The sequence below is a fragment of the Lycorma delicatula genome, chromosome 8 (assembly GCF_047948215.1).
Source record: "Lycorma delicatula isolate Av1 chromosome 8, ASM4794821v1, whole genome shotgun sequence".
In the NCBI taxonomy this organism is placed as follows: Eukaryota; Metazoa; Arthropoda; class Insecta; order Hemiptera; family Fulgoridae; genus Lycorma; species Lycorma delicatula.
This window is the reverse complement of record NC_134462.1, coordinates 57921926-57935635: the sequence shown is the minus strand read 5'-3', so window position 1 is coordinate 57935635 and position 13710 is coordinate 57921926. Positions and strand designations below refer to the sequence as shown.

General features: G+C 26.9%; 1 protein-coding gene across 2 annotated transcripts in view; it reads left to right on the top strand.

Annotated features, from left to right (window-relative positions):
• LOC142328638 (uncharacterized) overlaps nt 1-12681 on the top strand; it is a 793215-nt gene extending 780534 nt beyond the window's left edge. For both annotated transcript variants that reach the window (XM_075372498.1, XM_075372497.1), the window contains one exon: nt 6607-12681. In XM_075372498.1, the coding sequence (XP_075228613.1) occupies nt 6607-6973 (367 nt within the window). In that variant the 3' untranslated portion in view covers nt 6974-12681. The remainder of the gene's footprint in view (nt 1-6606) is intronic.
• Nucleotides 12682-13710: the final 1029 nt, after the last annotated feature.

Genomic DNA, 13710 nt, shown 5'->3' with positions numbered 1-13710 from the left:
ATGCATTTATTATTAATTTAATATAGTTGAATTTCAAACCTAACAAAAACATGTTCTTCATCACCAAAGTTTACTGTTCTACATTGGATATCATGAAAACTGCAGGAGATACTGTATAGGATCTGTTTCATTCAATTCAGATCAAAAAACATAAGAAACCATGAAGTTTACTTCTTATATAACAGCTTAAAAAAATCTCATTAGACTACATTTCACCAGGGAAGCTGAAATCCGGGTGAAATTTTTCACAGGCTGTTACTCGATAAATAAATGTTGCCGGCACATGTTTGTACTAAATTTTTTCCTTACTTCAAGCTGTAAAGTCAGTCCCGAAGTAATTCTCCTTTCTTCCTGAATCACTCTGAATATATTCAATTGATTCTTTTTAAGTGACAATTTAGATCAATATAGAAGTAAGAGTTGTTCCAGCTCATGATTATGATTTCATATTACATCATACCATTTTATATGATGACATTTTTTAAATAAGTGTGTCAGGAAAGCAACTCAGTTACATATTTGTTTAGTGAAATTATACTATTATATTTCTTATTCTATTTACAATAATAAAATATCAGAATAGAATCATATTATTTTATGGAATATTTTTGTATGTGTATCATGTAAGGTTTTGAAGTGCGTTTACTGTATTATAGAATATGTATAAACCAACCGCTATACATAGTGAGTAAATTTTGCTGGCTGACTGTCTTTCACATTAGTTCCACTAGCATTGTCTATTGGTCTGTGATGAATCCATTTTCTTTAATAAACATATATATATACCTACTACAACATAAGCTGACATAAACGTTCAAACTAACATAGATACTATATTAACACAAGAAAGGAAAAGTACTAGAGGTTATTTGTTTATTTTTTCCTTTTTTTTGTAAAAAAAGTAATAAAAAATATACTTCAGTTTTATTGAATGAGTAAATAAATAAATGCTTTTATTTTGGTATATAATAATTATAATCGGTAATTTTATGTGTTCTTAATTTTTTTAAATTGAAAATTCTTGTCATTGACTGTTTCCTCTTTGTTTTCAATTATAGTAATGCTCAAATGGCAAAGGTTAGTTAGTACAGTTAGTTAGTTAGTTAGTTAGTAAGTAAGGTAGTTAGTACACTATTAGTCTTCTCAATTTGAAATTCAGTCAGACCAGTTGTATGTTTAACAGTGACTCATCTCTGGCTATCACTTTATTGTTGTCAGGTTTGAAAATCCATGAATGTAACAAACTTTTTTTTGTCTTCAGTCATTTGACTGGTTTGATGCAGCTCTCCAAGATTCCCTATATAGTGCTAGTCGTTTCATTTCAGTATACCCTCTACATCCTACATCTCTAACAATTTGTTTTACATATTCCAAAAGTGGCCTGCCTACACAATTTTTTCCTTCTACCTGACCCTCTAATATTAAAGCGACTATTCCAGGATGCCTTAATATGCGGCCTACAAGTCTGTCTCATCTTTTAACTATATTTTTCCAAATGCTTCTTTCTTCATCTATTTGTCGCAATACCTCTTCATTTGTCACTTTATCCACCAATCTGATTTTTAACATTCTCCTATAGCACCACATTTCAAAAGCTTCTAATATTTTCTTCTCAGATAATCCGATTGTCCAAGTTTCACTTCCATATAAAGCGACACTCCAAACATATACTTTCAAAAATCTTTTCCTGACATTTAAATTAATTTCTGATATTTCTTACTGAAGGCTCGTTTCGCTTGTGCTATTCGGCATTTTATATCGCAACTGCATCGTCCATCTTTAGTAATTCTACTTCCCAAATAACAAAATTCTTCTACTTCCATAATCTTTTCTTCTCCTATTTTCACATTCAGTGGTCCATCTTTGTTATTTCTACTACATTTCATTGCTTTTGTTTTGTTCTTGTTTATTTTCATACGATAGTTCTTGCATAGGACTTCATCTATGCCGTTCATTGTTTCTTCTAAATCCTTTTTACTCTCGGCTAGAATTACTATATCATCAGCAAATCGTAGCATCTTTATCTTTTCACCTTGTACTGTACTGTTACTCCGAATCTAAATTGTTCTTTAACATCATTAACTACTAGTTCCATGTAAAGATTAAAAAGTAACGGAGTCAGGGAACATGCTTGTCGGACTCCCTTTCTTATTACGGCTTCTTTCTTATGTTCTTCAATTGTTACTGTTGCTGTTTGGTTCCTGTACATGTTAGCAATTGTTCTTCTATCTCTGTATTTGAACCCTCTCTTTTTCCTGTTTAGCCTCTGGTAACTACCGTTTCGATAATTCTTCAGAGGATGAATGAGGATGATATGTATGAGTGTAAATGAAGTGTAGTCTTGTACATTCTCAGTTCGACCATTCCTGAGATGTGTGGTTAATTGAAACCCAACCACCAAAGAACACCGGTATCCACGATCTAGTATTTGAACCCTAATTTTTTTTAAATCCTGAACATTTTATTCCAGTCTACGTTATCGAATGCCTTTTCTAGGTCTATAAACGCCAAGTATGTTGGTTTGTTTTTCTTTAATCTTCCTTCTACTATTAATCTGAGGCCTAAAATTGCTTCCCTTGTCCCTATACTTTTCCTGAAACCAAATTGGTCTTCTCCTAACACTTCTTCCACTCTCCTCTCAATTCTTCTGTATAGAATTCTAGTTAAGATTTTTGATGCATGACTAGTTAAACTAATTGTTTTGTATTCTTCACATTTATCTGCCCCTGCTTTCTTTGGTATCATGACTATAACACTTTTTTTTGAAGTCTGACGGAAATTCCCCTTTTTGATAAATATTACACACCAGTTTGTATAATCTATCAATCGCTTCCTCACCTGCACTGTGCAGTAATTCTACAGGTATTCTGTCTATTCCAGGAGCCTTTCGGCCATTTAAATCTTTTAATGCTCTCTTAAATTCAGATCTCAGTATTGCTTCTCCCATTTCATCCTCCTCAACTTCCTCTTCTTCCTCTATAACACCATTTTCTAATTCATTTCCTCCGTATAACTCTTCAATATATTCCACCCATCTATCGACTTTACCTTTCGTATTATATATTGGCGTACCATCTTTGTTTAACACATTATTAGATTTTAATTTATGTACCCCAAAATCTTCCTTAACTTTCCTGTATGCTCCGTCTATTTTACCAATGTTCATTTCTCTTTCCACTTCTGAACACTTTTCTTTAATCCACTCTTCTTTCGCCAGTTTGCACTTCCTGTTTATAGCATTTCTTAATTGCCGATAGTTCCTTTTACTTTCTTCATCACTAGCATTCTTATATTTTCTACGTTCATCCATCAGCTGCAATATATCGTCTGAAACCCAAGGTTTTCCACCAGTTCTCTTTATTCCGCCTAAGTTTGCTTCTGCTGATTTTAGAATTTCCTTTTTAACACTCTCCCATTCTTCTTCTACATCTTCTACCTTATCTTTTTTACTCAGACCTCTTGCGATGTCCTCCTCAAAAATCTTCTTTACCTCCTCATCCTCAAGCTTCTCTAAATTCCACCGATTCATCTGACACCTTTTCTTCAGGTTTTTAAACCCCAATCTACATTTCATTATCACCAAATTATGGTCGCTATCAATGTCTGCTACAGGGTAAGTTTTGCAGTCAACGAGTTGATTTCTAAATTTTTGCTTAACCATGATATAATCTATCTGATACCTTGCAGTATCGCCTGGCTTTTTCCAAGTGTATATTCTTCTATTATGATTTTTAAATTGGGTGTTGGCAATTATTAAATTATACTTCTTGCAAAACTCTATAAGTCGGTCCCCTCTTTCATTCCTTTTGCCCAGCCCGTATTCACCTACTATATTTCCTTCCTTGCCTTTTCCAATGCTTGCATTCCAATCTCCAACTATTATTAAAATTTCATCTCCTTTCTAATGTTTAATTGCTTCATCAATCTCTTCGTATACACACTCTACCTCATCATCATCATTGGCGCTTGTAGGCATATAGACGTTAACAATCGTTGTCAGTTTAGGTTTTGATTTTATCCTTATTACAATGATTCGATCGCTATGTGTTTTGAAATACTCTACTCAAAGAGTAACAAACTATTAGTTATTAATTACATGTACAAGGGATACAAGCTGCCTGTATTCTTAATTTAGGGCCTACAGGGCCTGATCAAGAAAGCTGCAGTAGATATTTGGGATACATTTAAAAAATATTATGAATCGATAAAGATTTGTGAATTTATGAAATTTTAAGATAGAAATCATATGTTTGTGTGTGACCTGTTTTTATTTGCATGTAACTGAAGAATAGAATTATTCATTTTAATGTTTCTCAATTTGTAATTGCCTTTAATGCTCTACAAATACTGTTAATTTGATAGTGATATTTTACTGGCTAAATTTGTATGTATTATTCTATTTAAAAATTTCACTTTTGAAATATAATTTTATTTTTAACAGGCACGCTGTAATTATTTCTCTATATATAAATTAAGAACTCTAAATGTATATTATACATATAATTACACATTTTTATTTTATCTTGCAACATATTAATTTATATTATTGTTTTATTTATTTTGTCTTACTGGAATGGATAGAATGGACTGTTAGTACTAATAAAATAAAAAAATAAAACGTAATATATATTAAACTAAAATTTGTATAAAACTACTGGCATCTTGCAATTCTTCACCAATTATGATTTAGAACAATGATTTGATTACGTTTTTCTGATTTATGAATTTTTTGTGATAAAAGAAAAACATTCTAAAACAAATTGTGAAGACTGACATAAATACATTTCATTTAATTTCATAGGCTTGCTTTCAAGTTGTTGTTTGTGTTAATATCTATCTATAGGATTATATTACAGTTGCCTGTAACAACACAGGATGATTGTACAAATTTGTAATTAGTTGATTACATTAGTGTGTGATTTAATTTAATCATAATATTACATAATGGTACATATCATTTAAACCACCTAAGTTGTATCACACCTTTGCTTACAATAGTACACCTTTTGCATTACTGACAGTAAATTAAAAATTGTAGCATAACCAGAATGTGATCATTAAGTCAAAACACTAATGTTTTCACTTACAAGTAATTTTTTTATATTTATTTATTATTTTTCATCATTATTTGTATTCTAATTTAGGTAAATCTGTAGCATCTGTGTTCCCTGTTTTAAGCTTTCATCTTCAGATTCTCAAATTTCTTTTCAAATTGTCTCTTTGATTAGCCCTCTGTTCTATATTCTTGTTACATTGAAATATTCTAGAACCGTCTACTGTAATCTGTTTCTCCACATCATCCCTATGAAGAGAATTCCCTCTGGCTGTATTTATTCCATAACTTTCTCATTTAATCTGCTAATTCTTATACTTTTATTAACGCAATGTGAAAACAAAGAGATGGTTAATAAATATTACTGTGCAGTAAACTAATTCTGTAAAAAATTTATTTATTAGATACTTACATATGAACACCAATTTAATTTTATTAGTATGGTTTGTTATTATCAAAGGAATATTATTTTGTTCTGTGCACATGGCCATTTACAATTTTATTTTCTAGAAGTTGTTCTAATTTACTCAAATAATTAGTACTTAGCAAATTTTGATGAATACATTTCAAAAATAAAAGTGTAATAACAGCTATAAAAAACACTTGTCATTATATTCAATATCAAGTTGTCAGTACCTTTATTTACTGATTTGCATTATTTCCATATATGTTAATCTCATATCTGTTACATTTGTTAACATAACAGATCTACTAGCATAGTCATTTTAAGAATTTGGAACGATTAGTACAGTTAATTCATAAAACGTTTCAGGATATGCAGATTCAATGTGAATTATTCAATTTCTAAAGCAAAAGAGAATCTGGTTTAAGTAAAACAGTTTTAAATGTAAACATTGCATTTACATTGTTTATAACAAATTACAAGCATCCATAACCATTATCAATATACTACCTTGTTTGCCCAAAAATTATCTGACTGAGTGAATGAATTATCCCAAATAGTAACAAAGAAACATAATAGTTTCTTGTAAACAGCTCGGCAGAAAGAGCTTGTAAGTACATAATCGTGTACAAATATAAAAACCATTCAGTATTTTCCTTCGTTGATGAATGTTTCATTGCTCCAAAAATGCTTCTTTTTTTTTTTGTACTTCTGGTCCACCGTTAGGTATTGCTTATTGTCAAATACAAAGAGATTTATTTATATTTAGACTACTATTTAAAAGTTGATGATGTTTATGCTTAATTGATATTTTCAAGTAAAACTTTCATGTTATCTGTTCAAATTATAACTGAAAACTAAAGCGGTGGGACCAGAATATAGAGTGTTATCTGATATTTCACATGCTTTGGTTTCATTTAAAAAAATGTCTACTAGATTTGTTACATCATTTAATTATAAAATATTGCCCTAAATAAGTCTTCATAAAAATGATGTACTTCTTTGATCACAAAAAATTAATCGCTACTCACTTATATTTCTCTTCGTAGATGTGATTGTTCACTAGTTTTTATTTAAATTAATAAAAATTTATTTAAATTTATATTTTGAAACTTTTATGATTAATATTCAGTTTTTTTATTTGTTTCAGTACGGACAGTGGATGGGATAACCCGTTCCGACCTGATGGAGATTTGTCAAGAGAAGCGGATGAGATAGTAGAGCTTATAAAAGGAGGTAAACCGATAACTCCGACTCCTGGAACGGTAGCAAAGGTGCCTGCTGTTGAGGAAAATGGTATTGCACCACCTCAAACAAATGCTGTCTTGACACAATCACCAAGTCCAGCAAAAGGAGCAAATGGCAGTGCACTTGTCAGTAATGAAAAACCACCACCTTCATCTCCTGCAGCTGTTGAACTTCAACGAGGCACTGTCGTGCCTCCAAGTGATGCTTCACAAGTTGAACATATTGTCCTCAAGAAAAAACCAAAGTGCAAGTGCTGTGTAATTCAGTAAATGTAACAATCACAGTGGTCATGTCTTTTATTTTTGTAACACAGGAGGAATACTTCCTATTAACCAGCAACTTAGTATTAGAAACACTGATAGATAATGTCAACAGAAAACTGTAATGTAATTTAAATATATTCACTAGTTTCACGCATAACATGTTGTGTATGATATATATGTTAAGATAAATGTCAACGACCCAGTCTTTATGTAGATACATCAATCAGTAAGGCAAAAAAACTTTATTAATAAAGGGAGGAGGTTGGGTAATTTTAACATAATACTAGTTAGTATACGTATATTGTGTAACTGATTTATTTATTACTATTTTTATTAATATTAGTACATTTTCTTACTACTGTTGTCGCACTTTACTGCTGTTCTTACTGTATTGTGTTCTATGTCATATCATCAGATTAAGTAGACAGAATCATGTCATATTGAATGATGTATTTACATTTTATTTAAGTTTTTTTATGCATAAAAGACCATAGCATAATAAATAAACATTGTAATTCTCATTAATATAACATTATTTTATTGTTATTTCAAATAAGTTTTGTAATTATATATATTTTGTTTAAATAATATTGTTGACTGGGTTGAATGATTTATTTATTTGGGTAATACACATGTTTTTTTTTTTTTAAATAAAATTTAAGTAAATCGTATAGATTAACAATTGTATTTTTGTATATTATTATAGCAGTTTATTCTAAATATTGTTTTAAACGTTAAAAATTCTGTAAAGTTACTGCGTTGTTACCAGTTTCATTCATATGACCATTGTGTTTGTTGATTTTATATATATATATATTTATATATATAAATTTTTTTTGACAGATAATGACTGTTAGTATATAGTAAAAAATATAATAACCGTGTAAGGCTGATAGTGAGCGTTATATAAAATTATTTAAGAAAAAGAAGAAAAAAATATAATAAATTTCTTGCTTTCACGCTTGCGGGTTGCAGACACTATTCTCGCATCACGGGTGTATTGAGATGTGAAACCTGCAATTAGTTCCTGCTCCTACGTGATAAAGATATTATTATTATTATTATTATGCGTGAATTAATTTGTTATTATTATTATTATTGCTTTTATTTGTATTAAATTTTATTTGCCTATGTGATAACCGGTGTATTTTCATCAATTTATTGTCTGGCTTAAATCTGTTGTAAGAAAAACATCTGGAATATTGTTATGTGAATATGTTGGAAGGAATTTATTTTTAATGTGTTCTTGTTTTAAAATGATTCAATAATATATGCATACATCATAAGTTTTATTTTTTTCATATTATTGTTTTCTTTTTATTATCTTAATCTATGATGTTCTTTTTTTTATTCTATTATGTATTTATTAAATTATTTTATTGTTTATGACATAAATTTTATTAGAATTAATAAAAATTATACAGTTTCATCATTAAAAAATATTATGGAAATTTATTTTTTTGTCTTGTATAAACAGAGCTGGCTCTACAAGTAGGTTAAGAATTTGCCCAGGACAAAATAAATTTTTAACGTAAAATGGGGTAAGATGAGGTTGAAATAAAAAAAAAGTTTGATATCTCTTTTGTTATTAAATTTTATATAATGTAATCATTTGAGGTTAATAAATGTAAGAAATTAACAAAATGTCGTTGAAAAGAAAGGCACAAGGTGCCTTTCCATCATATACATATACCATCATATAAATGCATCTTTTTTTGTTGCCATTGTTGGTACATTTTGAGGGTGGTAGAAGTTAGTAACAAAAAAAATTATTGGGCTTTAAGGGAGTTTATAAAAAATATTTAATATTTGTTAAAAATAATAAATTACTTTATATTTGATCCTAATTTTTATTTAGGGTTTTTCTTAGTCAATAAGGATGTTTGAGCCAGTGCTGTAAATAAGTGTTTTTTTTTTTACATTTTAACATAATTCCTATTAAAATTTTTGTTATAACAATTGAAAAAACTTAGCAGAAGCATGTTTTATATTGTCTGTGTGGTTTACATAACTTACACTCTGTTAAATGTTTTATTGTGACTGAAACTTCTGTTAATATTTTTAATTATTTTATCATTGTAAACCACTGATGTTTGTCAATATGAATTTTTCTAGGCAATGCATTTTAATGAGTTAAAATAATGAGATTCATTAACTCTGAAAGTTGAATGTGTTTAATGAATAAAAAAAAAGGAAACATTTTGTTAATCGCTTATATTTATTATTATTTTTGTGTATATAAATATATTTCTATTTATTTATATATCAGTAATTTGGGACCACAAAAAGTGGTAAAAAGTGGGAGTTGTAAATTATTATATATTGAAATAAGAGAGATATTGTTTCTGTATTTGAAATAAAATACTTTAATAGTCAGTTAGAATTGTAATTACATATTTGTATTTAGCATTCATCGATTTCCAATTTATTTATGCATGCGATTTGAAATGATGATGTCGAATATAATATTTGTTAATACGATTAATAACAATTAATTAATGGAAGATCTTAAACTATTTGTTAACTATATGAATACATTACATTTTGTATGTTATTTATGTTGTTATGTATAATACAGAATAAATAACATTTAACAAATTGTTTCTGAAAATTTATCATTGAAGTATTTCACTGATAAAAGCATGCAAAAAAATTGAATATTTCCATCTTATATTATAAATTAATTATAAAATACTTACTTCTGCATTGTTGTTATTTATTTAATTGGTGAATATACTTTCAAATATGTCATCATCATTATCATTAGAGTTGTGTTGTAATGATTATAATCTTGTAAATCTGTTAATGTAGAGGAGTATGTTTATTAAACTTATTTTGGATTTATCTTTATTTTCTACCATTATATTTTACTGCACATTAATACTCCCAGAAATTTTTCAGTTATTAGATAAACTATAATGATGAAGAAGTATGTATCTTACCTATATTTCTATGATGCATCATATAACATTATGAATAATATGTCTCAGTATATTGAAAAATGCACTAGTTTACCTTACCTGTAAGTCCACCAATGCCTTACATTGGGGGTGTTTTAACTAAGATTTTGCCGCTGACTCCCTTTATAGATTTGGATTTATGTAACATCCGGTTAAGGAGATGCAATAGTGGTTTATTTGAAAATGTTTTCGGATTAATCCCATCCCCCCATTACATTAGATGATAATTATTTGAAAATAATTGTAATATAATTACAATATTTTAAGTGAAATTCAAATTGGATAATTTTTATTTACCATTTTCAGTTTGGAAAATGGTAATGTGCTAAAAGGAAAGTGCAGTTTTAAATTTTTTCATAGACTGTAAATAACAGATTTCTTTCAGAAGCATAATATAATGTACATATACTTTTTTTTCTTTAAGAACATCATAATTTTCTTTTTTACATCACATATTAATGTTACATTTAACTTTATTTATAACTTTAATTAATTTTTGGTTTATTTTTTATAATGACCAATTTTTATAAACATAACCTTAATATATAAATAAATATATACATACATAATTGTTGTTGACACATATAAATTGCGCGTTGCACATATCTTATTTCACCAAAAGATGTGCTGTGTATAATAATAATAATAATGATAACAATTATTGTTATTATGATTAATATATTAATTTGAGGCATGTTAATTATCGATCTATATGTTACTGATAGTTTTTCTTTTCTTATGTATAATAAATGTATCGATACATTTATTTTATATTCTGTTTGTACAGGTATGAAAAGTATTAGAAATTTTTAATTTTTTGTATTATTTGCATGTCTTATTTTTTAATTTGTTGATAAAAACAAATAGTCTGTAGAATGATGGTTTTTTTTATCTATTAGCTATTTATTACAATCAATTTTTTTTTTTAAATAACATTTCAATATTGACTTGTAAGTTAATAAAATTATTTTTTTCTTGTAAATATTTTTATCATTTGATCACTTACCAGAATGATTAAAACATTCGCTCATTTTGCTTTTATTTATAAATATATTTTTCTTTTGAGCAGTAATTTGAGTTGTCGATAATTGACCAAGATAATAACAAATATCATTTACGATTATGCTACTTTTATATACATCATAATTTTATTTCATATAATTTAATGCTATTTGATTGTGTTACCTCCCAGTAAATATATTTAATATGGTACATATGATATTGTTTGGAACTTGGCCGTGAATTTTGAGCTTCTATGGCAAATAAATATTTTATTCAATATAAAAGTCATTAGTCATTTATGCGATTAGACCGATTAAATTCTTACAACATAAGATATCTAGTTGTCAAAGTTACATTACCTGATCTGAAGTTTGAGGTAACATCCAATCTATTAAATAAATTAATAATATTCTTTATTACTTTAATGCACCAATTTAATAAGTTTATCAGACCTTTCTCATTGTTAAAAATATATATTTTAATAAAAAAATATATATGTATATAAATATTATATATATTTAACAAATATTTCCAGTACCTGTTGTGGATATACTTTTTTAAATGAATAATAATAATTATTATTATTATAAGAAAGAGAAAATATTTAAGGTATAAAATGCCCGATTAATAAAAATAATTAATTTAAAAATGAAATATTTTATGTAAATTTGTAATAATTTTTAAATAGGTTTGTAGATTATGATGTATTTGATGATGGTGATAATCTATGTGTGTAATGAAGCATATTTATTCAAGAAATTTGTTTTAAATGTAAGATATTTATTATTATAGATTATTATTCTTTATTCATTTTATTTATCTATTGTATTTTAATTACAAATTAAAATTCTACTTATAATGATATTGTAGTTTTCAAAGTGTAATTTTTAGATAATTATTAAAATTATTCTGTAAAAAAATGTTACATGTAATAAGTTTAGAAACAAATGTTAACATAACAAGAAAACTAATTAATGTTTTATATTTAAATTATTGATATTATTACTATCAAAGTTGATTGAAATTTTTTGTGATTTACAAAAAAAAATATATATTACCAAAATATATTTTGTAATGAAAATAAAAACATGTTATTTCAGTATCGATTAATTATAGTTTAAATTAATATTTTGTTAACATAATCTTTTTATACCGCTCAAAATAATAATAATAAACAGTTTCTGAATGAAGTATTGAATATTATTATTAATAATATATATATTGTCATTGGATTATTAATGCCGTTGTAAAAAGATATTATTTTTACTGATTTATGGCATTGTCACTGCCAATTAGAAAAGAATAATATAATAAATACATCTGTCATATGAATTAAAAGAAATGAAGTTTTGTTTCTAGTTATACAAACTAATATTTGTGTTTTCTGTACATTTATATCATTTCTATTTATTTAATGAATGAAAACATGTTTATTTTATTAATAATAATAATTAAGATTAGCAGAGCTTTTGTATTAAAATTCATTTCAATACTTTGTTTTTTGTGTTAATAGAGTGAATGCAATAGGTTGAGAGAGATGTACTGCTGCAGTTATGTTACATAATATTTTTATTTTTTATCTTTTGTTAATCCACCTGTTTTATTTTTTGTTTACATTATCTGTATCAGTTTAGTTATTTATATAATATTATTACTATCGTTAACATTCTTTATTTCAAGTGTAATTATTACGGTGCGTAAGTTTATGAAAAAGATTTTATATATGTGTAAATAGAGAATATTATATCCAGATATGTGTCTTGTAATTTTTTCCTTTTAAATCTTTTTTTTATTTATAGTTTACGTTAAGGTATTGTTTTTGTTATTTTCAGTGATATATTAATAAAAATTTCATAAATGTAAGGTGTGCTGACTTTTGGCCAGTTTCTGACAACTGTAATCTGCAGTTGTTATTTGTACATTGCAGTTCCTTCTTTCTTTAACATTTACTTACTTTCTTGTATATAGATCTTATTTCTTTTTATACATATAATGAATAAAAAAGTAATCAATTAGCCTTAAATATTACTTGTATTAATGTTAATTTAAATAAATTATTAAGAACAGGTTAAGGGACCAATGCTGTTTTGACAAAACGTGAATATATTTATTGTGAATCAAACATCCTTGTTCAGTAAGACAACAGTTTATCAAAGTGTCATGTGTGTACATATATTTAAGTGCATGTTTGTGTGAGTGCATGCATGTACACACACTCATACAACACACATTCACATATATTTTAAAATTACATGTGTATATGTGCATGCATGTACACACACAGTATTACCTGTTCTATTTTAGATGGGTTTTCTTTTATTATAATCATTTTGGTTATTTAATTTTTGAATAACAGATTTTGAACCCATCTCTGTATGTTTTTCTTCTGTCTGTGATTTCCTTTTTAAATCTTAATTGTTATTTTCATTTTGCCGTTCTTGCAAAAATTTTATTTTACTTTATTCTTATTTGATTTTTGTAGCTTTTTTTTAAAAAAAAATACATAATGTTCTTAAGGATGATATACAATTAATTTTTTTTGATTACTCTACTTGTGATTTCCAGTTTAATTGAAGTTAGCATACAGTGGACATAATGGTGATTATATACCATATGCAGATATTTCAGTACCTGCATGTCGCCAACAAGAAAAAAAATGATACATTTATAGATTTTTATCAATACCTGTTGATAAATGGTACCTAATTTATTTTTAAATACCAGTTGTTTTGAAAAATGTTCTTGTTATACTTGTCATCAACTTAAATGAATGTTTAGAAC